The following is a 27,454-nucleotide window of genomic DNA, read 5'->3' as shown; positions in this document are numbered from 1 at the left end:
CCCTATTTCTGGTCCAGCTCGCTGCTAATGGCCTGGGAAGGCAGGGAGAGGAGGGTCCTGCACCCACATGGGAGACTTGGGAAAAACTCCTGACTTGGCCTGGCCCAGTCCTGGCCAAGTCCTGGGAGTGAACCAGTAGATGGAGGATGTTTCACATACACCAGTCTTCCAGAAATAAATAACACTGCAGCTGACGGTAAGGCCTGGGTGGCATGGCTTCTCCCCTGCACTGGCGCTTTCTCGGGGGACCACCTCCCGTGCGGGCTGCCCTGCCAAGGCTTCTGGTTGTAACTGAGCAGCCAGCTGCTGCTGGTCCTCCTGCTCACTCCCTCCCAGAGTCACAACCACCGCCCACACGGGCGGGCAGGAAAACAAGCAGAGCAGGGAGGCACCCGCTTGGTTCCTCTCAAGCTCTCATGCCCATGAAACCACAGTCTGGGTGAGTCAGCCAGGAGCCTGCAGGGCTGACTCAGCTACCCATCTGCCCAGGAGACGCATCTCCCTCACACGAGTTCCTCACGAAGGTCGTTTAACTGGCACCAAGATTAAGAAAACAGTTTCACTATAAAAAATAGGGAAACGGGGGTCGGGGGTGGGAATCAACAGACAGGAATGTTGAATTCCCTCACGTGTAGCCAGGCTGAGGGTCTGCAAGCAGCTGAAACCACAGCACGAGCACCTGTTGCCCACCTGGAAGGCGGAAGGAGCCAAGATGCTGGTCATGTCCCTGGGCCCGGGGCTGGGGTCCACCACGCCTGGTGTGTCCGAGTGCAGGAAATGACATGTGGGACACACAGGCACTACATTTCATTTAACTTTTATTGTCATTTTATAGTTGGATGTCACGTTTTCTACATTGAAACAGGTAATCATGCTGGCTGTCCCCCGCCCCATCCCCTCAGAGAAAAGAGAAGGACTTCACACAGCTTTGAGGATGGAATGCATGGAGGTTCCCACAGCACCTGAGCCACGAGGGAAGCGGAGACTCAACAGCAGACAAGCAGCAGGTGCAGAGCTGGGGCTCGGGGCCGGGAAGGAGCAGGGCTCTGCGGACACTCAGAAGCTGTCAAGAGGCAGATGGAGGGCCAGCGTGCAGGGCTGATGCAGGGGACACTGCAGGGGCCACTCCTCTCGGTCTGGGTTTACACTACCCAGGTACCTGAGTGCCTTCCCGCTCCCTGCCTCCAGCCCCCAGGGCCCACGCTGCCAGCACTCAAGGGAGGCAGCCTTTGCTACTCCTCTCTTGAACCTTTACTTGGATTCAGTTACTCTAACGGTATGACAGCTGGTGCTGTGGGCAACCCAGGCAGGAAGGATCCGCAGACAGGGTGGCTGTGCAGGGGCTGTGGGCCTCTGGGAGTTGCCCAAGACACGCTCCTGCTAGGTAGGTTCAGCGCCACAGGAGGAGAGCAAGCAACAGTTATAGAACCACACACGGAGAGCAGGTGCGTAAACTCACAGCACCAGCAGCCCAAAGTGCTGGGCCCAGAGCCTCCTGGCCCGAGTGCAGAGACCTCACGCACTGTAGGTTCAGACAGCGACAACCCAGGACAATGACGCTCTGGGTAATGAAGGAGAGACACCACCGTGCACAAACACGTCAGGGGAAGGCTTGCCCCGGCCCCACGGGGCTGCTCCACCGAGTGCCCCCCATGCCCTGGTCTGGAAGTGGGTGACTTGAAGGCCTGGCAGCAGCTGATCACATCGCAACACCAGCACAAAACGTCACCTTTAATGACACGGGAAGGCGTGACCTGCCACAGCCAGCTGGGGGACTGGAGGAGTGTGGAAGGAATGCAGAACCGGAACCAGTATTTCACGAGAGGCCCACGCGGGGCGGGCGGGGACGGAGCAGCGGCTAGTGCTTGGCCGAGTCTCGGGGGTAGAACTCGCTCAGGGTGCTCTGAGGGATTCTCTTGAGCATCTCTTTGGGGAAGATTCGGAGCAGCTGCCAGCCGATGTCCAGCGTCTCGTAGACAGTGCGGTTTTCGTAGGGACCTTGAAGGAATGGAGAGCGAGTGAACAGAGGCTCTGGGAACTCTGATGGCCAGCAGTGCAGGTACATGGCTCAGCAGAGAGCTCTGGCCTCAGGCACTGGCCGCCGGGATGACGGTGATGCCCTCGGAGCACCCAGGTGGGTGGCCGTGGGGGTCTGACAGGACTCAGGTGCCTGGGCAGCATCTGCCCAAGCAGAAGCCAGAGCCAGGGCTGTGGTCAGAGAGCGGTGTGAGAAGCAGTCTCCCCAGAACAGGGCTCGCCAGGGCCACAGGGCACAAGCGAGTGAGGCTGGTGCACATGCCCAGGGAGCCTACACTTGCGATCCAGCACCAAACACACACAGTTATTACAGCAACACAGGCCTCCTCACTGCCCAAACCTTCTTCAGCCACGGAATCAAGCGCCTGGGTTCTGGGTGCTGTTCTCAGGGGAAGGCCTCACTTCTGGTTTTTTTTCCCCCCCTCTTAAGGTGTGGATAGGTCTGACTTCTACAAACCCCAGTAACCACACTGGTGTGGAGGATTTTAACCACAATGATCACAAAGGGGTCCAAACCCAAACAGCACACCTGACCGCAAGGCGAACACACTTTGCTGTGATCACCGCCGAGGCCCAAACAAAACACCACTATTAGCAGGGACAAAAAGCAGGATGGCTTTGAAAACCCTACACGGAAAACTGCTGGGGACAGACCTGTCTCTGGTCTGTGAACTGCAGGCCGGTGCCACCCGACCTCGAGTAACCCTGGGACCCCCGCCCCAGCAGCTCAGGTGACCGTCGCCGCTCTTCACCAATCACCATTTCTACATAAGCTGTCGTCATTGTGGACAGAATTTTATGGTAATACATTATAAGGACGGACCACAGTGCAAATGTAGCTTTCATATGCGCTGGGAAACTATTTGTGTGACTTGCTTTCTTGCAGTGGTCCTGGACTGAACCTGCAGGGCGCTGAAGGCGTGCAGACCCAGGCTTCCCAGCAGAGGGACTCCCCCACAATCAGCAACAACCCTCCCCTGTAAAAGGAGGGCAGCGGAGAGGTGGGGGAGCGGGTAAGGAGCTGGCTCTGCTGGCCAAGGATGAGGCCCAGGGCCTCAGGACACCAGGAGCTCCAGGACACGGACCGTCTCGGGCCCATCCAGACCCACTAAGTCGGAGTCCACATTTTAGCATGACCTCCAGTTGATTCAACAGCACATTCAAGTCTGGGAAACAGTGGCTTCAGGGAATAAAAATGGAGCAGGGTAAAGTACGTAAAACGAAACCAACCAAACAAACAAAAAACAAAGCAAGATGCACTTGAAGAGAGGGAGACAGATGTTCCGTCTAGTACCGGCCAGGGGTGGGCCGGCTAATGCAGCAGCCTCGAGGCCCGCCCGGATCTTCCACGTGGGCAGCATTCACCAAAGGGCCCTCCCGAAGTCAGCTGGAGCCGTGGGAGGACTGGAGAGACTACGGATTGTGTAACTCCCCGGAATCCACACTCACTGACATGTTAAGGCTAGGGCAGGAACGAGGAACAAGCTACACTGAGCTTTCGGAATGTCAGTAACGAAGGAGCAGGAAAACCTGGAGTGACAGCCTCCCAGCAGCGAGGGAGACGGCTGCTGACAGGCTATGGCGTCAGCCGCCAGCAGGGCTGCGCAGGGGCAGGGATGGAGATCTGTGGCACAGTGTGTCGAGCTGCTGCTGGTGACGCTGGCATCTCTTATGGGCACCCCTTCAAATCCCAGCTCCTCCATTTCTCACCTAGCTCTGCTAACGCACCTGGGAAAGCAGAGGTGGGTGGGCACAAACGTGGGAGACGTGGACGGAGCGCCTAGCTCCTGCATTGGCTTAGCTCGGTACTGGGTGCAGTGGACACGGGGAGGGACCAGTGCATGAAGATTTCTGCCTGCCTCTCTCTGATGCTCTACCTTTTAAGTGTAAGTGTGATAATGAAGAAAATAAGACAGCAGCTCAGTAAACGGATTTTCAAGCTGAGAGGGTCCCGACGTGGCCAGCAGGGGAGGGGCAGCAGCCAGCTGGCCCAGGAAAAGGCACGCAGGAACAGTGCTGTCAGCCTGGGGAAGAAGCTTGCCAATGTGCAGGGGGCGTCCACCGCAGTAAGGAAACAGGGCACCATCTTACCCTGAGAAATAAAGTTCTTCTCAAACTTCTGCAGGAACTCCAGGTAGAGCAGGTCATCTGAGGTGAGCGCCTCTTCTCCAACCACAGCTTTCATAGCTTGCACATCCTTCCCAATGGCGTAGCACGCGTACTAAAGGGAGAAGCGGAGGTGTGGCCACACGTGAGAGCCGCACACCTGTTCCGAGCTGCCTGCTGCACAGAGGCGTGCTGTGCGGGGCGTGGTGGGAGACCGCACCGACGTCCCGTGAGAGGACCAGAAGGAATGCATGGGTAACGCCCTCACCCACGCAGAAATCTTCAGGCCAGCCACCCACAACACTGAACATCCTACAAAACCCACGCTTCCTCGCGAGCTTCCAAAGAATACAGCACTGGGATACTGGCATTCACGGTTAAGCTATGACTGGAACACTGGCGTTCACGGTTAAGCTATGGACAGGCATCGCAGAAACCCAGCCAGGAAAACTCTGTGACTAAAGCACGTTTACCACATCCGCCCGAGGGTCCGAAGACCTGCCTTAGCCGAGCTTGGTGCAGAGCCTCACCCGACCTCAGCCACCGGGCGGCGGAGTGAACGGAGCCCTTTAGTACTCTGCTGTTTCACAGGGTAGGCAACAACGGGCGAGCGGGTGTTGGAGAAACACGCTGCAGTAACGGCTGCCATTAGGAGTGCTCTGCAACCTGGGCTTAGACACAGGCTTCCAGCAGCTCTCCTTACGAAATCAGACCTGCCTCGGCTCTCAACCAGGAACACATTCCCCACCCATTCTACATTAAGATCCTGCTTGAACAGGGAGCAGATGGAGAGCAAGGAGCAGGCGGCACGCACCAGCTGGTTGGAGACGTCGGCGTGGTCCTTCCTGGTCATCCCTTCCCCGATGGCCGACTTCATGAGCCGCGACAGGGAAGGCAGCACGTTGATGGGAGGGTAAATCTGAGGGCGGGGACGGAGACAACACCGTACTGAGCACGGAATCCGAGCTCCACGGGCAGTAAGAAGGCACCTGACTCCTCTCAATCCGGACATCACACAACACCGGCAGCACTTGCTCCCGGGTAAGTTCAAATAAGAACCATTTCATGGCGTGGTATTTCTTGTGGGAATCAAATCTGAGAGTGTGACATCCCAGCTCAGGGCTGACTCGGGAAGCCAGAGCTGGACAGCGAGCTTCCCAACATGCCATCCCGCTCACAAGAAGACCGGTAGGGGGCGCTGTCATAAGACAGAATGCCCCAAATGGTCCTTGGAGATGGCACATTCTATCTTTAAAGATACAAAATGGCAAAGAGGGATGTCTTCACCCTGGCACTGTGCCATCATTTCTGATAGACAGCAAGGATGATCTTCTACGTGTATCTGGAACAATTCAGGATGCTTTCTAAGGAAGGACCTCCAGCAGAGCCAAGCTCAGTGCTTCTCCCGGCAGCAACTGGAGCCGGTTCCTGGGGAGGGGTGTGGGACGGTGTCCCGCCCAGTCCCGGGGCAGTACCTGTCTGTTGTGCAGCTGTCTGTCCACGTAGATCTGGCCCTCTGTGATGTACCCAGTCAAGTCAGGGATCGGGTGGGTGATATCTGCCAGAGGAACGCACACGGTCAGGCCTGGCACTCTCCGTGGCGCGCGCATCCACCCCGTGCGCCCACCCCACTGCCCGTCTGTCCTAGCTCCAGCAGCACCCACAGGGACAGGACTCTAGAGGCCGGAGAGCCCGTGCCTCCGTGCCATCTGAAGTGGGAACCGCTGCCCCACGAAACCGAAAACTTAATTCCACACCGTACTTCACGTGAATTCACTTCAAATACAGCTGGTCATGGCTAATGGCCATCGTATCTAAACATGTCCTTTGCCCAGAGGCCGGGCTCAGGGGAGTCCACGTAGCGCACGGGGCTTCCTCCCATGAAGTGTCCTCTCCTCATTATACAAACAGCCTTCACCTCTGACCACAAGCTCCCTCGCAGATGCAGCCAAAGCCGCAACCAGCTGGGCAGCCTCTTGGAGGAGAGTTTCCATGCGGGGGGCAGGTGCTCTCCCAGAACTGGGGACTCACCGTCATTGGGCATCGTGAGAATGGGGATCTGCGTGATGGAGCCGTTTCGGCCTTCCACCCGCCCTGCGCGCTCATAGATGGTGGCTAAATCTGTGTACATGTAGCCCGGGAATCCGCGGCGGCCCGGAACCTCCTCCCTGGCTGCAGACACCTGCAGGTAAGCCAAGGACAGCGATGTCACACAGCACGCGCACAGGCAGGCCTGGCTGCATGCGTGTCGGAAGGGAACCTCACCCTGCTCATTTCAAACCCTCTTTGTAAGAGCCAACTCAGACAAATGGCTCAGCAACAAAAAGTCAAAGTCGCCAGTAACAAAACTGCCGCCAGCGGGTAGAAGCGTCCTCCTTGCTGGGCCCTAAAGCTTCAAGCAGCTTGCTAGATGAAAACCTGCTTGTGATTTTTTCAATCAGAGGAAGCGAACTTCAAAATTGATGGAAGACTCTTGGCAGATGAATTTCCTCCTGTGCAACTAGTTAGTCACAGTAACGAGTCCTGAGGCAATCCCGAGAGGGGGCGAGGCCACCAACCATCGTCATGGCCTGCACGCACACCACGGAATGCACCCTTCCGACCGTCGGAATGGCAAGTCGGGCTGTGCTGAATCACATGTCTCGAAAAAACTTCTTACTGGATCTTATAAAGTATCGGCCTGTCATGGGTGGGGGAAAAATCCAGCCCAAGGGAACACCGAGTCACAGCTGGTCACCTCACACAGAGCTGTGGGGTCAGGGCTGGCCTGGTGACAGCAGGAGCCCGCATCAGCTGGGACACTTTCAGCGCTGGGAGATGCCCTGCTGCCAGGTCCGCACTCCCCTGCCCTCTCAGCCAACTTGTAACCATGACCCCTGACCTGGGGCACCTGCTGCACCTCTGCAAGGTGTAAGCTCTGGGATCCAGGGCCAGGATGCAACAAGGTTGAAAGACCTTTTGTGCAGAGGGTTAACAAGCCCATTGTCTGCCTCTCCTAGTAAGAGCTAACATCAGAGTAGAGGAATGTGTGCACTTCTTTCATCAATGAGCAAGTAAGTCAGTCACTTTTATTAGGTTTCTTCCTCTGAAATCGCCCAGGCAGCTTGGCCCACTGCACCACAACCCACCCCCACACAGTGAGGGCACAGCGACGGGGTGGGAACTGAAATCCAGCCCTTTCCAAACTGACAGCTGGGAAAGCAGGTGTGCTTTCCTTTCTAATTAAGACATTCTACTAATGCAATGAACAAAGAGCCGAAATAAATGATTAGCAGCAACAGAACTCTTCCCAAGGAAGTGGCCCTTAAAATGACCCGTTTCTGCCTGAGGGAAGCGAGCCCGGGTGGGCGTTACCTCTCGCAGCGCTTCCGCGTAGGAGCTCATGTCTGTGAGGATGACCAGCACGTGCTTCTCACACTGGTACGCCAGGAACTCTGCGGTGGTCAGAGCCAGGCGAGGCGTGATGATGCGCTCGATGCTGAAAGGGAAGGCCAAGGTCTCGGTCACCCACGCTGAAGGGCAGGCAGTGCACCAGCCCTGGGGGTGATGGCCACTCCCCTTTTTGGGTGTGACATGCGCGGAGAGCCACCCCTGACTGCTCTAAGACGTCTCAAGGCAGTTATGTGTTTGCATGGTGCCAGTTAGTTAGCACTACTAAGCTAACCTGGTTCCCGTCGGCTCTGGATATCCATTAAGTTCTGCATCTACAGATCCAACCAACTAGGGACTGAAAAAGTGAGGAGAAATTAACTGCAGTTATACTAAGCATGTGCAGCCTTTCTTCCTTGTTCGTAGCCACGGATGCAGCATTCACAGGGCATCAGGCACCATAAGCCGCCGAGGGAGGAATTCAAGCACCAAGGGGATGTGCCTCTGCTTCATGCAAACTCAACCCCACTTTCTTTTCTTTTTTGATCCCATTGTCTTGAAGGGACTCAAGCACCCTCTGCCCATGGTCAACGAGGGATGTCATTTTCCAAACTTCTCAGAGCTGTAGTGTCTCCAAGCTGATCGGTTTGGGAGAGAAGGCAGGACAAACGGGTGGAAACAGACACCAGGCTTCTCAGGTAGAGGGGGAAAAAAACCACAAACATCTAGCAAGTGCTGACTGTGTGCCTGGCACACAGTATGACCTCACTGAATCTGTGCAACACCTCAGTGAGAGGAGGGCTATTTCGTCACAGTTTAGGGGCACCAAGAGCTCAGTAACTTGCTCCCATTCAAACCAGCCCTAAGCAGCAGGGCTGGACTGAAGCCCCAGTCACGCAGCCCTGGGCCCTCCCGAGCTCACACCTCGTCGCTCACCTCCCTCGGCTCAGGCACCATCCTGACCCCGAGTCCAGGCAAACAGGAAGGTAAGAGTTCCATTTACTTACGTCGGGTCATTAGCCAAGTTCAAAAAGAGGCAGACATTGTCCATGGAGCCATTTTCTTCAAAGTCAGACTTGAAGAACCGGGCCGTTTCCATGTTTACCTAAACAGCAATGATGCCATTAGTGCTGGAGAAGACAGCTCCTCCACATGCAGGCCGCACGCAGGCCAGGCTGTGGGATCTGGCTCCTTCCGGAGCACCTCCCTCACCCAGTGTGTCTTCACAAAGGCTACCCGAGAGCAGTGCCTGCCTTGGGCGCAAAGAGGATTACTCTCAAGTTTCTGCCAAGTGCTGGCTGCAATCCTTCGTCTGCCCAAATGCCAGGCTACAACTTGTCTACCTAGTGATCAACGGAACTGCACACGCATTACTTACCACGCTGCTCTAAAACACGTCTGTGGCATACTGGAGCAGGAAACAAAAACAAAAACCAAACAAAAATCAGACACACTTACACCCATAGCAGCAAAGACAATGGCGAAGTTCTCCTCACTGTAATCCACAACGTCTTTGGACTTCTTTACCAAACCAGCCTGGCGACAGATCTGAGCTGCAATCTGATGGGAAATGGAAAAAGAAATGTGTTGAAATCCAAAGAAACATTTCTGCAACAACAGAACTGTCTGGAATTGTCCTCCGGTATTTAATGGGGACTCCCTGGCACAACCGTTTTGTGTTTTGTCCAGAGATGAGCAAAGGCAGGAAGAAGATGGCTGCGAGTGGAGAGCCAGTGTAACCAGCTCGCACAGGCGCACTCCGCACTGGGCGCAGTCACCCGCTGTGCAGGGGCGGTCTCCCCTCACACGCCACACCAGGCGATCCCAGGGCTCACCTCATTGTGCGGCAGCCCGGCCGCCGAGAAGATGGGGATCTTCTGGCCCCTGGCAATGCTGTTCATGCCGTCGATGGCCGAGATGCCCGTCTGGATCATCTCCTCGGGGTAGATTCGACATTGAGGGTTGATGGGCTGGCCTGATGACATGAATTCCAATAAGGGAAGCAGAAGCAAAATCAAATCAGAAGACCAGAACTGCACACAGCACTTTCTTCTATTCTTAAAATATTGGCTATTTTAAAAAGCTGCAAACTAGAGATTTTTTTTTTTTCTCTTCAGTCCTTTCTAGTCTCACAAAACAAGCAGCAGTGGAACTGGGTAAAACGGAAGGACGGTAAGTAAGAAAGAAGCCCAAATCAAGCCACGGCTTACCACATTCTGACCTGCCCCAGTGATCTTTTACAATCTTAAAAGGCTACACCAAATGTTAAGGTAATCTGCAGGAAGACACGAACAAACTAAGTATCCTCTAACTGGGGTGCCATCTAAAGCGAGCATCGGTTTCCTACTTGAAATGATACTATGGCCATCACTGTCTGGCTGCTAGTTACTGGAGGGATCGCGGCTGTTTTCCCCACACACAGAAATCTACCCTCTCCCGTCTCACCCATGATGTCCAGGAAGTCTTCAGCCAGGACCACCGGGCCCCTGTCGATGGGCTTGCCCGATCCATTGAACACGCGGCCTGCGGGACAGCACGAGACGGTCCAGCACCTGGACATTCCCACACCCATCCCTCCGTGGATCCTGCGCAGACGAACAGCCCCACTCACCAAGCATGTCCTCGGACACGGGCGTCCGCAGGATGTCCCCGGTGAACTCGCAGGACGTCTTCTTGGCATCAATACCTGATGTCCCTTCAAACACCTATGAGGAGACAGTGTCCGAGGTGAGCGCCCGTTACACAGCCTTTATCCGCTACAACTCAGAGACGTACTGCTTTTAATATAACGAACAGAAACATGTTCATGGCCAGGAGCTGAACTGTCAACACAGAGCAAGGTCCAGGACTGCAGGTTGGCCTGGACAAGCATCCTAAGGATGTCTTCTGCTTTTTTACTCCACGGCCGTAAAAGGAACAGGCGTTGGAGGAGTCAGGCGGTCCCACCGAGCCTACCAACAGTTCCTGTCAGGTGCTCTGAGACACGCCCTGCGCATCCCAGCTCTGCAGTATTTAGATTCGACACTGTTTTGGTTCTATTATCAGTAAGCTTATTCACCTCTCCATGTGCCTGTCTTATACCATCCCAATTTTTTTTTAAACGATGTCACTGGAGCAGTTACTGGTGGCTGGTGCTGGACGGGCAAACATGGTACGATCTCCTTGTCGCTGGCCCTCGGCTCTATGAGCAGCAACCCTCAGGTGCCTGCACCAAGTAAACAGGCCAGCTGGCCAGGGTTCCAGAGTGCGCTTACCTGAACCACAGCTTTGGAGCCACTAACTTCCAGGACTTGCCCGCTTCGCTTGGTACCGTCTGGTAACGTCAAGTGGACAATTTCAGCGTACCTGGGAAACTGGGAAGCAGAAAGATAACCCAGCTGAGCCCTTTGAGAGCTGCCCACGGTACCCACGCGCTGTGTCCCTCACAGCGTGGATGGTGTGCCGTCCCCCTGCTCTCCAACACACACAGGGACACCTCTTGGATCGTGTAAGCCCTTACATCACTGACCCCACGGTCCTCCTTGAGGCCCAGAGATGAGTGCTCCCAGGATCCCACAAACACCAAAATCTCCAGGTGCTGGAGCCCCAAGGTGAGGCGATACAGGGATGCAGTATTTGCAGATAACCCATACATTTCCTATGCTTTCAATGGCCTCTAGCTTACTTGCAGTTCCAAATACAAAGTAAATTCCATGTACATAGTTACACTGCACTATTTAAAGACAACCACAAGGAAAAAGTCAGCCCAGTTGAGAAGAGAGATCTTTTGCTTTTCTTTTTTCTTTAATTAAAAGTTCTTTCTCTTCCATTTGAGATACAAGAATAGAACTGGAGCTGGGATGGAACCCACACACTTTTACTTTTGCCATTTTGAAAAAGGGCCAGCAGTCATCTTTTCAGTTTGTATTTTCTTGACTTCCACTGACGTTGTCTGTCATTCAATCATGCTGACACTGCCAATTCACATTTCACTTTCTATAAGCTGCCTGTTAATACATTAATTTACTTTACAAGTAAATTTTTAAATAGGAGTTTCATAGATTCTAGATTTTGAACCTTTTGCAAATCTCTTTCCCCAGGATGCTCCTTGTTTTAATTGTAAGGTATCTTCAGTTTCAAGACTTTCAATGTAACACAACGAATGACTGTCCTTTAGGGCTGCACCTTTTGTGTCTTGAAGCGGGAAGCATCCCACGTGAGGTTCTCCAATGGTCCTCCGCTGACATGAATGCTTCATTTTTACATTTATGTCCTGAATCCTCCTGGGTTTATACTTTTATTCTTTCCTCACACACAGGAACTCTCGAAGGATGGAGTGCTGGTTGCCAGGAGAACCAAGCAGGTGAGTAGACACTGCACTGTGACCTCGTCTGACCTCCAGAGAGAGGGAGTAAACACAGACTCGGTACCACTGGCCAACAATCACAGACACTTCATCAGGGCTTCCACAAAACCCTGCCCAGGGCTTGGCAGCGTGGCCTAGTGGCTAAGGTCCTCGCCTTGATCCCATGTGGCCACTGGTTCTAATCCCGGCAGCTCCACTTCCTCTCTATCTCTCCTCCTCTCAGTATATCTGACTTTGTAATAAAAAAATAAAATAAATCTTTAAAAAAAAGAAAAAAACCCTGCCCAGAGGAGCTTCGGAGCCAGGGTCTGAGGACACAGCCCCAGGCAGAGGTGCAGGGCTCCTGTGCGCCAGGCCTCCAGGTCCCCACCCCAGGCCAGGCACCTGCGACAGATAGGAGCATGGGCAATCTGGGGACCCACCACCAGACGGGGCATCTAACGGATGCAGCCCCTAACCCTCGGGGTCTGCTGAGTTAGCCTGCAGGTCACCCGGCAGGCAGCTGCCCATTAGGAGAGAGGACACAAACAGGGATGTTTTCACCTCCTTTCTGCGTGGACATCTGCGAAGGGCTTCACTGTCTGTTCTAGTCCTTGCTTTGTAAAGAATCAGAGACGCTCTTTTCCTTCTGTATTTACTGGGATGCGCCCAGGTTCTCTCCAGCTTGATCCGCAAACGTGCTGTGACACTGATGTGTTTTGCTCTACCAGATTGCCTCTGACTCACTGGGACAAACCACTCGGTCATAATTTTGTTATGTTTCACACGGGCATTTTTGCTAATGTATTTCACCCTGGGTTGTGGACTCTGCACTGGGAAGGGAAAGCAGCTATGCTTCCTTCGTGGCTGGCACTGCCCAGGGGCAGCTTCCCGGCCAGCCTCCTGAGCTGCGCACACCACGGGGGGCCGCACTCTCCCTTCCAGTCCTGAGACCACTGGTACATGATCGTCTGCTCCCTGGTCCTCTGTGTGACTGTCAGTTCAAAACCAAACCAAACACACAACAGAAAAATCACCCCTGAGCCTCGTAACATGTAGGGGCCAGTCTCTTCCCCCTAGAGCTGTAGCCAGCGTGGGATTCAACTCAGCGGCTGCAGCTCTGGCACTGTTCTCTGCGAAGGAGGATATTTTAAACATTCTTTGCTTGAAAGGCAGAGTGAGAGAGACCTTCTATGCACGTCTACTCGCTCTGCGTGTGCCCATTTGACTCTCCCACACGAGTGGCAAGAACCCAAGTACTTGGGCCATCTGGTGTCGCCAGGATACCCAGTAACAGGAAACCAGACGAGAAGCAGGGGAACCAGGACCCACACTGGCACGCCAAGCAGAGGCAGTGTCCCAAGGGGTCGCTGAGCCAGCTGCACCACAGCGCCGGCCCCTCCTGACAAGTTTTCCAGGCGCGTCTGGTGACTCACTGACATGCGTGTGCACACTGCAGCTGCAGCTCCTGCAGGGCTGCCTCGCTGTCTGGTATACACCTTAAGATGGAGCTAGGACCTGAACAACACAAACTCGAGTGTCGTGGAGGCCGTTTCTCAATCCACTCATGCAGGAAATTCTGTATTTTTTCAGATATGAGTGAACAACGTTCTCTAACAGGACATAAGGAGAGGGCCCGGCGGCGTGGCCTAGCAACTAAACTCCTTGCCTTGCATGTGCTGGGATCCCATATGGGCGCCAGTTCTAACCCCGGCGGCTCCACTTCCCGTTCAGCTCCCTGCCTGTGGCCTGAGAAAGCAGTCAAGGACGGCCCAAAGCTTTGCGACCCTGTACCCGCGTGGGAGACCCAGAAGAGCTCCTGGCTCCTGGCTTTGCATTGGCTCAGCTCCAGCCGTTGCGGCCACTTGGGGAATGAACCATTGGACGGAAGATCTTTCTCTGTCTCTCCTCCTCTCCGAAAATCTGCCTTTCCAATAAAAATAAATCTTTAAAACAAAACAACAAAAAACAGGATATAAGGAGAGAAAAAGGGCCGGTGTGTTGATTCAACTGGCTAATCCTCCACCTCCAAGTGTCACATTCTATATGGGTGCTGGTTTGTGTCCTGGCTGCTCTACTTCCCATCCAGCTTCCTGCTTGTGGCCTGGGAAAGCAGTAGGGGATGGCCCAAAGCCTTGGGACCTTGTAACCGTGTGGGAGACCTGGAATAAGCTTTGGTTCCAGATGAGCTCAGTTAGAGCCATTAAAGAGTAAACCAGTGGATGGAAGATCTTTCTGTGTCTCCTCTCTGTAAATCTGCCTTTCCAATAAACGCAAATAAGTCTTAAAAATATATATAGCGAGAGAAGAGACTAGAAGGCAAAGAAATACACAGAGGCTCTGAGCCGCCTGCGGAGCAGCGGGGAATGGGGGCCAGCAGGGAGGTTTGCTAAACTCAGCTAACATTGATTTGTACGAGGACTTTGCAAATGCAAAACACATTATCTTGGTGATAAAGCTGGAGAGAAAGGTTACCTTGCCTTTTCTATATAAAATCTTTCTTAATTTAATTTGCCTCACACGTCAGGTACACACACTTCATTACACGTTAACAAGGCAGTACTGCGTGCCTCTCCTGACCCACTCAGCTCACAACCACGGGAATCACTGTTCTAGACAGCATACATGCACATCACCTTCCCAGCAAATGATCCGATCACAGAACGGAGGTGGGAGGCTTAGCCCAGAGCATCCAATTATCAACTACATTCTGTGTCATGCTTTCTAAGATGATACAAATTGTGACTGCGTTAGATATGGTCAAACGGCAGTAGCCCACAGGTGATACAGCACCTCATGAATATTTCTGCTGATTTTCCCTAATAAACCTGTAAAGGAGGACTGGTTCTTGTTCCCTTCTAATCGGCAGGAACTCAAGCCCACACACCACCCGGAGTCGATGCAATGGCAGAATCCAGTCTTCTGAGTTTGGGTCCAAAATTCCTGGCCCCTCTACAGCACTGATGTTCGAACAAGCAGGGTGCTGCGTGGGACTTATGGGCACGAGCAACCAGATCACAGCACCGAGCAGCATTACCTTGACATGGTCCAAGATCACCAGCGGGCCGTTGACGCCGGACACGGTCTTGTATGCTACAGAGAAACACACAGGGTCAGCTTCAGTCACACAGCACCAAGGCCTACGTTACCTCGCCCGGGTGGTTAGGGTGGCTGGGCAGACTGAGCCCGTGTGTGTAAGCTTGGCGGGAGTTAATGGGAGTTGGTTGTGTGGTTGAATGAAGAAAGAAATGTGGAAGCCAGCCAGTGGGAGCTGTACTACATCTGCACACCCAAAGCCTTGTCCTTGTACCATAACCTTCTCCGGGGAACCTCCCACCCAGCACCAAGGAGTCTATTAGGCCCAGAGGAAGTTCTGGGAGGAATTTCAGGAATTCCGCCCCCGGCAAGATCCTGGAAAGGGTGTCTGGAAGTCAAACAGTGGCCCAGGTGTATGGCCATAAAGCACCCTGACCTGAATGGGGGGAGGCCCGGGGCTGGGGGCAGTCAGCTGCCGTGCCTTCACCACACTCGGCTGGTGTGCTCACTCCTGCTCTGTCTCACATCCCAGTTTTTTCTTGCGCTTCAACATGGAAATCCGATCTCCAGTAAAAGTGTAATCAGAACCTTTTTCCACTTTATCGCACCCATTATAGCATGGAGCTCAAATATCTACAAAAACTAAGAATGCAACTGGTACAACAGGCTCATATTTGAACAACTTACAATGCAGCACCCACAACCACAACAGTGTTGTGAATTCTTACTCGGGGTCACTGGGATCACAGCTCTCAGCACCTGACACAAACATAAGGGGCACAGGGACATGCCCCACTTCCTGTAGGCAACGTGAGGAGACAGGGCTCTGAGCAAGGCAGAGTCCCAGCAAGACACCACGCAGCCCACTGAGGTACTGGGCGCTCCAGGGAGCCCCAGCAAGATACCACAGAGCCCACTGAGGCACTGGGCACTCCAGGGAGCCCCAGTAAGACGCCACACAGCCCACTGAGGTACTGGGCACTCCAGGGAGCCCCAGTAAGACGCCACACAGCCCACTGAGGTACTGGGCACTCCAGGGAGCCCCAGTAAGACGCCACACAGCCCACTGAAGCATCCAGCCGAGCAGAGCTGAGGGCAAGGGTCGGGTCGTGTAGAGCCTAAAGCACAAGGGACAAACTCCTAAAGGGGATCTAAGAAAGTACAGCCCTCTACGTTATGTGGTGCCATAAATACTCCAGGCTTTGGGAAGGAGGGAGTGGGCCAAGGAAAGGCCAGATACCAGATAAGATAAGTGTCCTTTAAAAAAAAAACCTTGGAAGTCGGGTTGGAGAAACATTTTCCACCAGTCTCGGAACAAATGATTCACCTGCAATTCCTCAATTTAGCAAGGAATCAGACACCACTCAACCATGCCAACCTGTGACATGTGGAACAGGAACTCCATCAGTGAGCACAGGACAGAGAGTGCCCCAACAGAAACCTCACAAGTCATCACGCATTATCCAGCGCTTCAGAGCAGCTGATAAACACAGGAAGGTGCCAGTCAACTGGGCATTTTGCACCTGCTGAGGAGCATCACAATGAGCCTAGCACATTTGGGGACTCCCAGGAACCAGGAAGCCACTGAATCACCAACCTGTAACGCGAGGGGCTGCAGGATTCCAGTGCCAGCAGCCAGGCACAGCATCAGGGAGCCGCCCAAGTAGGTCACTTCAACCCCGACATTACATCTCTGCTGGAATGCACCAGCCACCGGCTCCAAAAGGTCGCCTCCCTCGAGCTTTCTCTTCCAAAGTCCTGAGGGGAGAGGCTAGCTGCGAGCTTAAATCAGCTGGCTGAATGGATGGTAACAGAAAACTTCTCAAAAGACAATCACAGGAGACCCCTACCTATAGTATTTCCTGCCACTTTTATGAAAAATGCTCCCCTCACTGTTTTTAAAATCTGAGCACCATTAGAAAAATATCTCGCTCTTATAAAAAAAAAAATTCCCTACTGTTCTCATTTTAAAGACTCTAAAATTTCTCTATTTTTTTTCACTGAATTTCTAAACTTACTGCGTGGAAGTAATAAGTGAGGTACCTTAGAAACATGTTTTCTGAAAACCCAGGTCATCTTCTCAAACTCTTGAAGCATTTGCAGGTGGGGTCAGGGCGCGGTCTGCCTCGGACAGCATGTGACATCAGTAAAGGCCTTTGGGTTCTTACAATCCTCTTCCCTTTGCCTTGGGACTAACTTCCCTTTGAACTTCCAGTCCAGACTACAACTGTCTTCAGAATCGCGCTTTGAAAATGGAAGTTCATCCTGCCCAAGAGTCACAAGTCAAAAGCATGACCATGAAAGCGAAACACTGGCCACGGCCTTCCTGGAAACACTGTCCTCTTCAGCAAAGTCCACGCCCACAGCGGGTGCAGGAGCCCCGTGGATGCCTGGGCAGCGGCGACAAGCCCTCGGCGCCCGTCGGCGATGCTCACCTTACTGCTAGACAAGACTTGCGCTAAACTGCTGCTTTTCCAACTTTCAGAAAATGCTCTTCTCAGGGGAATTAACTAACCTGCCCAAGAATCTTAACCTACGTTTAGGTCCGAGTGGCTTGCTGCTTAACTCCGCTGCAGCCCGATTCTTAACCAACTGCACTTGTTTTGTGTGTGTGGATGGGATGGCACACTCTTGGATTTGCACAGATTCCACAGCAACACCCAATCCAAGTGACTTCATGAGTTTTTAACTGAAAGTGGACTATTTTTTTTAACAAATGTTGAATGCAGCAGACAGTATCTCCCTGTGCCCGTCAGTGCTTCCTGTGCGATAACCAGTGGAATCACAGTTATTACAACAGTTGAGGGCCAGGTGGCGTGGCCTAATGGCTAAAGTCCTCGCCTTGAACGCCCCAGGAGCCCATATGGGTGCAGGTTCTAATCCCGGCAGCTCCACTTCCCATCCAGCTCCCTGCCTGTGGCCTGGGAAAGCAGTCGAGGACGGGCCAAGGTTTTGGAACCCTGCACCCATGTGGGAGACCCGGAAGAGGTTCCTGGTTCCCGGCTTCGAATCGGCGCGCATTTGCCCGTTGTGGTCACTTGGGGAGTGAATCATCGGAAGGAAGATCTTCCTCTCTGTCTCTCCTCCTCTCTGTATACCTGACTTTGTAATAAAAATAAATAAATCTTTAAAAAGAAAAAAAGAGTTGAAAACAGCAGCGTTAGGTGGGGATGCTTCCCACAGAAGCTAAGATCAAGCATGCTTGGTTTAAAGTAAGATGACAGGGTGCGAGTCGTGGCAGGTGACAGCTTAGGCACCCCATACGAGCTCTGGTTCTAGCCCTGGCTGCTCCATTTCTTTCTTTCTTTTTTTTTTTTTTTCAAACAGATAACACAAAAAAAAAGTTACTAGAAAGATAGGTCAGATTTATGGAGGCAAGGAGAGATACAAAGATCTTTCGTCTGCTGGTTCAGTCCCCAAATGGCTGCAATGGCTAGAGCTGAGCTGGTCCAAAGCCAGGAACCAGGAGCTCCTTCCAGGTCTCCCATAGCGTTGCAGGGCCCCAAGGCTTTGGACTGTCCTTGACTGCTTTCCCAGGCCACAGCAAGAAGGGAAGTGGAGCAGCTGGGACATGAACCAGTGCCTATATGAGATTCTGGTGCTTCTAAGGTGAGGATTTAGCCATTGGGTCATTGCACCGGGTCCAGCTGCTCCACTTCTAATCCAGCTCCCTGTTAATGTGCCTGGAAAAGCAGCAGAGGACAGCCCAAGTCCTTAGGCCCTTGCACCAGTGTGGGAGATCTGGATGGAGCTTCAGGCTCCTGGTTCTGGCCTGGCTCAGCTCTAGCCATAGATGCCATTTGCACAGTGAACCAACAGATGCAAGATCTCTCTCCTCTGCCCCTCCCTCAATTCTGCCTTTCAAAGCTAACACATTAACATATAAAAATGAAGCAAATAAATGTTCTAATCCAAACTAAGCAAAAACATTACCCACCTTTTTATCTGCATCTTGCTTCGCAGCTTTACAGATCATCTACAGAAGGGTTAACTGATCTCCAGGAAACACTGCAAGGTAGGCAAAACTAACCCCACACTCTAATTCTAGATTCATCACAGTGAAGTCTGTTAGCACACATCGGAGCCCCACCGCTAAGTGTTGGTTTCTCTAACTCAGGTTGGTGCTCTATGATCCTGTAACATTTCTCACCTCAACTTCCCATATAATTTCAGAATAAGGAGTTCACACCCTGTAAGTATTAGGCCAAGAGGGACGAGAAAGCAGTTCATGGGGCCACGGTTGTGGTGCCGAGCACAAAGACAATGACTAGGACGCTGGCATCCCCATGGGCACCAGTCTGCGTCCCGGCTAGCGGCCAGGGAAAGAAGGAGGCCCAAGTCCGGGACCCCTGCTACCCATGTAGAGATCTGGGACGAATTCCTGCCTCTGGCTAGGCCCAATCCTTGCTCTTGCAGCCACTTGGGGAGTGAACCAACAGATGGAAGATCTCCCTGACTTTCAAATAAATAAATAGATCTTACCAAAAAAAAGAAGGAACCCTCCCAAACCAGCTTATACAAGCTATAGCTCTTTTCCAGGGTGATAAACAACTTGCTAAGAAAAGAGCAGAGAAACTGCTGTGGAACATTGTCTATTATCTCCTACCCTTCCACAACGGCAGCCTCTAGGCGGCTTTCCTCACCACCCGGTTCCCAGTCCAAAGCACAGAGCGCTTCCAGGCTGGAGCTCAAGACACTACACTGCTCTTCAGAGCAGCCAACCATTCACAAATGACATAAACATCTCTACTTATCAAAAATACTGACTACACCTTTCTCAAACACATCCAAATGAACAAGAACAGAGAGGCCCAAGGGAAGATCAGAACTTCTCACAACCCAGAAGACGCACAGTTGTATTTCACAGTCAATGCGCTTTACAACCCACGTCTTCACCTTTGATGCTGAACTCACAAGCAGACGATAAACATTTACTAACTTTTACAACAATGTTAAGGGGCACTAATTTTGGTTCTCTTGGTAGGGTAAGAGACTCAGCCCTCCTCAATGACTGGGACATACTCAAAGGGAGATTTCAACAGCTGTTGCCCAATAAGAGTCCCATGGGCTCCGCCTTAAAGAGCAAAATAAAAACCCAGCACAATCCCGGTCTATTGTGCAAGCATGGGGCCTCGCACCTCGAGTGGCAGCTGCAGAAGTGGGGCCTTGCACCTGCAGCGGCGGCTCCAAGAGCAGAGCAAGCCCGGAGCCCAGAGCTCCTTCCCAACACTGAGAAATGCACGGGGTCTCCAGACACAGCACACCCCAAACCTTCAGCATCCACAGGTTCAGTGCCCACTACTGACCCGTGCCCAAACTTCGAGTGTTCTAGAACCTTAGAAATCCTACTACAGCGCTCCAGACTCCATAGTTCAGGTTTGTCTTTCCACGTCAGCAGTTCTACAACCTTGAAGTGCAGGGAACTGCCACTGTGACCCCATTCCTTCACTCAAACACCATTAAATGACTAATTACACCTCAGCTCAGACAGCGGCCCCGGGCCTCAGTTACAAAATTTCAGAGGTTAATATTTATTCAGAACCACTTAAAACGGCGGACTGGAATAAAACTCGTTACTGAAATGCACTTCGTTACTAGTAATATAACTACTAATGTAACAGAATTTACTTTCTATAAGTGTATGTATTCATGGAAAAATCAAGAGACAGAATGAATCTCCCACCTTCCGGTTCACTCCCCAAATGGCCGCATCAGCTAGGGCTGGGCCAGGCCCGAGCGAGCTGCCCAGAGCTCTGCCCCATTTGGGTGGCAGGGACCCTAGTTCCTGAGCCATCACTGCCACCCACGCTGCCCATCAGCATGCAGCGAGGATGGACAGCAGGCCCTGGGACGTGGTTGTGTGCATCCCAGACAGCAGCTTCTGGGCCGAGCCCTGACTGACTCAGGGTTGAGACCCTGTCCACTGAGCTCCCAGAATGGGCCAGAGAGGTAGAGGAGGACACTGTGACCCTAGAAGGTCAGTGGGCACAGGATTACAACTGATTGGATAATATTTGTGTGATAACAACCGAATGGATATCTTTTGTAAAACTGATTGGACATCATCTCTATGAGAACAGTTGAGTGGACAGCATGTGTGTGAGAACACCTGGTAGAATATACAAAACAAAAGGAGTTCCAAACAAAAGTATACAAACAGGTGGGTGGTTTTCTTGATAAGCTCAATACCTCCTCCCTTATTCCCACACAACCCTCAGTGTATAAAGTCTGATGACACTAATAAACTTCTGCTATTGACCATCAGCCAGCCGTGCACCAAGTCCTTCGCTGAGGGACAGCGGTAGAGAGGCAAGCTGCGTGATGCTCAAAGCCTTCTGCTGGTTAGGCACCGTGCTCAGAAACAGCTCTGGGGGCCCTGGAGCTCACCCTGTCACTGCGCTTACACTGGTCAGGAGAAACCCAGCCTGGAAAGGCCACAGGAAGGACCCACACTGCTGTCTGATGCGGGCTTACAACCTCCATCAGGCAGTACCAGTTCTAAAACAGTCTCACAGATCCAGGCAACAGTTTCTGAGCCGCCATTGAACAATTACAGGGAAACGGACCATCAGACGCCAGATCTTTCTCTGCAAGTACCACTAACCGACTCTGCTCTGGACCAAGAAAAAGCAAGGTTGACACACCCAACCCCTAACAGAACCTGGGACTCTTATGTAGAACTTAACTGCCAGGGTTTACACAACAACGCCACATATCTGACAGTCCGAGTTATCTTCCCACAACTCTCCCCCACCCCCACAGGGGGACTAACTGGATTTCCAGAGCGAAGGGCACCTCTAGGCAATCCAGTGTGAAACATTCTCCTCCTTCCTCCGCTGCAGCGCCATCACATGACCCACCACGGACAGCTCGAGGGGATTAGTCAGGCTGGGGGAAGGACCCTGCCAAAGGCCCTGCCGTCTGAAACGCCCAGGGACCAGTGCTGCCAAAGGCAGGCCCCCTCCATTGGGGGAAACCCTAGGTACTGGTCCCGCTGGTAAACACAGTCTACACTTTCACGGCCAACGCCTGATGCTCCCCACTGAATTCTCTGAGCAGACGCAAACCACTCTGGTCAGCACTGCTGGGCTGCTGGCCGGCCGGCGGGTGGGCAGCCACGGTCACGAGGCCACTTTGCACCTGCCGCCGCACCTGTGCGTACGCTACACACATGGGGTGTAGGTGCAGGGGGGCGTCCCGGAGAACCACGTACCCCACTCCAAGTTTAGTTAACCAGTCGGGTCAGTTAATGCATAGAGGACGGCAGGTGGAAAAAATTTTTTAAAAGCCTAGGAAGAAAGAAACCTGATTAGGTGACTGGAGACGGCGAGGACCACCGCTCCCGGCACCCTACCTGTAAACCGAGAGGGCTTCCCGGCCGGCCGCCCGTGTCTCGGGTGTCCCAGAGAAAGGGCAGCCTCTGCGATGTGGGGCGGGTGCGCCCCCAGACTCCCGGGAAGTCCAGGGAGCGGAGGGTGGGGACCCTCGAAAGCAGGTGCCCCGGGCACGCAGAGCGGGGGAGGGTGACGGCCGGTCGGTCCTTCCCGGGGCGGGGAGTGAGGAGAGGCGAGGCTGCGCCCCAGACACCCCCCGGAACTTGTAAGGGGCAGTGGACAGAGGTCCACAGAGGCAGGTACTCCGTGCGCTCTGCGTGGGGGGCGCGGGGCGCGGAGAGGCGACCCCGAGTCCCACCCGGGAGGAGGCTCCTGCCCGCGGCCCACCGAGTCACGACATAGCCTTGGACAGTAAAACCTATCCAGGGTTAAGATCTCTGTGTGTGGGGGGGGGGTGGAGGGAAGTTTCCCAAAGGGACCCCAACCCGCAGCCACAGCAGGTGAGCGGCAGGCAGCCCAGGGCTGGGGTGGGCGCAGAGGCGGGGCGCGTCTCGCTCATCGGTACTCACTGAGGCGGGGCTGAGAGAGGTAGTTCCGGGTGATCGCCAGCGCCTGCTCCCGCGCCCCCGCCGCCGGCCCGCCGGTGGGCATGGGGAGCTCGGTCGCGGCCCCGTTCACGATCCCCCTCATCGTCCGTAGCGCCATCTTGTCTCTTCCGTCCCGACGAGCCCCCCCCACGGCACGCAGCGGCGCTGCGCACGCGCAGATATAGCGGGGCGGTGCGCAAGCCAGGCTCCGCCCCCTCCAGTGCGCGCTGCGGAGCCCCGCCCTCTCCGGGACGCGTGACTCGGGCTGCGAGTGCGCGTGCGCCAGGGCGGGCGCGGGAGCGCGGAGGGGAGCTGACCAGCGTGCTGGGGGCGGGCAGCAGGCCGGGCAGCAGGCCGGGCACCGGGTCGGGAGCCCCTGCGGGAGGACGAGGAGGGATCGTGAGGGGGAGAGGACAAGTGGGTGGGCCGGAGACGCCTGGTGTCTGCTGTGTGGGAGCTCAAGTTAAAAAAAGACGCACACACACTTCAGTCAGAACACAGGTAAATACGCAGAGGGATGGGAAGAGAAACACACTTGAGGATTAAAAATGGGGGGAGCTGGGTGTGGCTCCTTCATTGTGTGACTGGGGCGTATGGAGGAGGTGTACGCAAACTGTATACTGCCGCCTCACCCTTTTTGCTTTTAAGTATATTTATAAATTTTATTTATTTATTTATTTATTCTGTTTGAAACGCTGAGTTACAAGTCCTTCGTTCACTCCCCAGATGGCCACAAGGGCCAGAGCTGGGCTGGCCCAAAGTAAGGGGCTTCTTCCAAGTTTCCCATTTGGGCCATTTTCCACTGCTTTGCAGACATACTGTGAGGGAGCTAGATGGGAAGTGGAACAGGTAGGACTTGAACCAGCACCCATATGGCATTCTACCCACTTACAGATGGAGGGTTAGCCTGGACCACCGCGCTAGTCTCCAAGAAGAGATTTGTCAAGAGGAGTTACCATGTAAAACCAAACTCAAAACCACATAATATGGAACTACAAGCGTCCGCTGAATTAGGCCATTAGCAGATGAATCAGTAGAGTGATGAAAGATTCCACAATTTCCTACCTGGATTGCTCCAGGTAAGCGTTTGAACCCTGTGGGAAAGGAATGTATCACGAAGAATGGGACATCACTCAGTGGTTTAAGGTCAGCCCTGGGTGCAACTCCTTTGCCTGCCAGCAGCCCTTTTGAAATAGGGGGGTTCAATATTTTTCTGTTAAATGACATTCAAAGGAATGTCGATTCTTGTTCATTCAGTACAAACGTTTATGGAGGAAGAAAAATAGAGAAGGGCAGGGCAAGAAAAGCTCATAGCAGTGACCTGAATTTTCCCACGTAATATTTCTCCACGTGCTGGAAAATCTTCATGAAGGAAAATATGGAGTCAAACCACAGATGATTCCACAAATAAGCCTGTATATTTCCATGTAATGAAATAGGAGCTTCTAGAACATTGCAACCTTTTCAGCAGAAGGTGGGAAAGGAAGCTGGCTTATGTGTGCACAGTTTTCTGTCTTTATTGCTGTGTTGACTGCGTCCTAATTCTGACCATCAGCTGCAGCGCGAGATCCAACAGCTGGCAACTGAGCTGCCCAGATCTGTCCTTTCGTTGCATGTTTCTCTATCACTAGGTCATACAGGAGCAGTGGGGAGGAGAGGGAATATAAATGGGTGTGATCCAGAACAAGGGCTGCCCGAGAGAATGGCACATGTGCCAGCATAGAAACTAGACAGAGACCGATGGCTGGAAGTCCCTTTATCAAGGACACAGTGTCCTTGAAACAGACAACCTTGAACATCCCCAATGCTCCAAGGAAGGGAAGGGGGCTGGGCAAATGGTGATACCTCTATTGGCTAGAACAGTATTCAAATACTAAAAAGTAAAAATTTTCAAAGAATTATTCTTTTTTATTTGAAGGAAGGTTTATAGAGACAAGGAGAGAGAAAAAGAGAGAGAGGACAGAGAAATCTTTTGTCTGTTGGCTCACTCTCCAAGCGGACACAACAGCTGGAGCTAAACCAATCCAAAGCCAGGAGCCTAGAGCTTCTTCTGGGCCCCCTACATGGGTGACCAAGTACTTGGTTCATTATCTGCTGCTTTCCCAGGCACATTAACAGGGAGCTAGATTAGAAGTGGAGCCACCAGGATACGATCTAGTGTCTATATGGGATGCCGGAGTTGCAAGTGGAAGATTAGCCTGACATACCACTGCACCAGCTCTGGGATTACTTCTAATACCTAATTTAATGGAGATGCTACGTAAATAATTGTTAAACTGTATTATTTAGGGAATAAGGACCAGGAGAAGGGTCTGTCACCGCTCCATAGAGACATAGTGTTTCTTAGTCTTTGTTGAGTTGGATATGTTATGGAATATATGGATATGAAGGACTGACTGTGTGTGCGGTGGAGGGCAGCAGGGACAGGCTCAGGTTCCCTCGTCTCTGTCCCAGGACCAGTGTCAGTAAAGCCACAATGACATTGCCATGTCATAGCTTTTTTTTGCCTCGGGAGTTAAAGGGTGAATGGTGTGAAAATTCACACACACGATCTGACAGAACACACGACCGTGTGCAACGAGACACTGGTTGTTACTATCAAGAGAGAGCTCAGCCGGGATCAGCAAAGCTCGGGTGGTTCCCTACAGTGTGCATGTTGGGGGAGGGGACAGGGAGGCCTTTTTCACTAGAATCGGGGGCCAGCCAAGACTGACATTATGGCATAGCATGTTAAACCCCTCCCTGCAATGCCAGCATCCCATATGGGCCCCATTGTGAGTCCTGGCTGCTACACTTCTGATCCAGTTCTCTGCTAATGCATCTAGGAAAGTAATGGAGGACAGCCCAAATCCTTAGGTTCCCTGAACCCATATGGGAGACCCAGAAGGAGCTCCTGGCTTCTGGCTTTGAATCATCGCAGCTCTGGCCATTGCAGCCATTTGGGGAGTAAACCAGTGGATGGAAGATCTTTTTCTCGTTCTTTGTCTCTGCTTCTCTCTGGCTTTCAAATAAAACAAACCAATCTTTAAAAAATTTTTTTGAGGAAGGTATGGGTTAGAGGAATAATACTGAGTGTCTCAAGTAAGTCTTGAGTGAGACAGGCTATGAACCAAGCTGTTACTTCCTCTGGAGCAGTTCGCAGTGGGTGCTGCCTTTGTGAAGAAATCTGTTTTGGGGAAGTTGCTGTTTGGAAATCCCCCAGCAAACAGAAGGCTCTGGTCAGAGCGGCGTCCACGTTGCACTGTTTTTCTGACATGCAGATAAATAGTATGCGATAGTAAGTATCTCCTGGGATCCCAGAACTTGTCCAAGTGCTTATTGTTGATTTGCTCTTGAAGTCACAGACATTGGTAGCCACTTTGCAGTCCTGTGCAAAGGTGTGGGGATGGTAAACTTTCCATGTGTACTATGTGATTTTGTGTTAGTGACTCCTAACTTAGACCCCCAGAGTCAGTATGGGAGGGGCTTTCAAAGCTCTCAATATCTATGCAGATATTGCTCAGGTGGGATTGGAAGCTGGACCCTGAACACAGGTGGGATTGCCTCCTACTCATTAGCAAGCAAGCTCTAGGTCTTCCAGGCCTTTGGCCAGTCCTAACTTAAGTTCACAGGGGCAGAAGTCATTCCTCATCTCTTTCATCTTCATCATTGTCAACCGTAACCACAGTCAAGAGTTACCGAACAACACTCCTACTGTCAAGTGTAGTGCAAAACTCAGAGATGACGAAGAGGGGGCTAGCACAGTGGTTCAACTGGCTAATCCTCTGTCTACAAGCCGCAACATCCCATATGGCTGCCAGTTTGTGTCCCGGCTGCTCCCATTCAGTTCCCGGCTGCTTCCCATTCAGTTCCCTGTCTGTGACCTGAGAAAGCAGCGGAGGGAATGACTTAAGCCCTTGGGATCCTGCACCCCCATGGGAGACCTGGAGGAAGCTCTTGGTTCCTAGTTTTGAATCAGCTCAGTTCCAGCCATTGTGGCTATTTGGTGGGTAAAGCAGCAGATGAAAGATCTTTCTCTCTCCTTCTCTGTAAATCTGCCTTTCTAATAAATATGACCAAGAGAAAAACTGCTATCCTTAAATAGCTGAGCTGCCCTTCAGGAAAGAAATGCCCCAAGGGGCCATAAAGTTCTTTGCCCCTAATCTGTATTTGGCCTGTGTTGCGCTTACCTGACTCCTGTAGGGTGCCAAGGGAGATGCCCAGAGAAGGAGGCCTAGGAGGGCAACCTGGGGCCAAGTTCTGTGTTGCAGTGGGACAGCCAGAGGGACTCCAGAGTCTGGGGGTTAGGGAGCTGGCCTTTGGCTGCGTCTTTGGCTTTAAGCCTTCCTGGTCATGTCCTTCCCTAGGCAGGGCCACTTTCTCAGGAGGTTGAGAGGAGAAGGAATGCTGGCTGGGGCAGTGTGTGTGTGTGTGTGTGTGTGTGTGTGCATGTATCTGTATGTGTGTGTGCTGAATTCTCCTCTTCCCAAGGGTCCCTACAGGGGAGCCATTCTATGGGGGCTGCAGCTGACCTTGACTTGGGCTTGCTGCAGGGTGTTGTCCCCGTGGCTCAGGAGCCAGCTGTCCGTTTTTTCACAGTCATTGCAGTCCTGCCCTTTTTAGATTCAGATCTTCAAAGTGCCCTTGAAAAAGGTGGACTGTGGGAAAAACTATGTGGTAAT

General features: G+C 52.7%; 1 protein-coding gene across 1 annotated transcript; it reads right to left on the bottom strand.

Annotated features, from left to right (window-relative positions):
* Window positions 1-1,711: 1,711 nt before the first annotated feature.
* Window positions 1,712-22,952, bottom strand: ATP6V1B2 (ATPase H+ transporting V1 subunit B2). Its single transcript, XM_004591389.4, has 14 exons — window positions 22,776-22,952; window positions 14,874-14,929; window positions 10,767-10,865; window positions 10,124-10,217; window positions 9,958-10,035; window positions 9,348-9,487; window positions 8,971-9,072; window positions 8,520-8,617; window positions 7,498-7,621; window positions 6,175-6,325; window positions 5,619-5,701; window positions 4,958-5,062; window positions 4,129-4,258; window positions 1,712-1,998 (listed from the first exon to the last, which is right to left on the bottom strand). The coding sequence occupies exons 1-14, from the start codon at window positions 22,909-22,911 to the stop codon at window positions 1,859-1,861; spliced, it is 1,536 nt and encodes a 511-aa protein (XP_004591446.2). The 5' UTR covers window positions 22,912-22,952; the 3' UTR covers window positions 1,712-1,858.
* Between the last annotated feature and the right edge of the window lie 4,502 nt (window positions 22,953-27,454).

Source organism: Ochotona princeps, chromosome 32 (genome assembly GCF_030435755.1).
Source record: "Ochotona princeps isolate mOchPri1 chromosome 32, mOchPri1.hap1, whole genome shotgun sequence".
Classification (NCBI taxonomy): Eukaryota; Metazoa; Chordata; class Mammalia; order Lagomorpha; family Ochotonidae; genus Ochotona; species Ochotona princeps.
The sequence above is the reverse complement of the archived record's forward strand: the minus strand, read 5'-3'. Positions and strand labels throughout refer to the sequence as shown.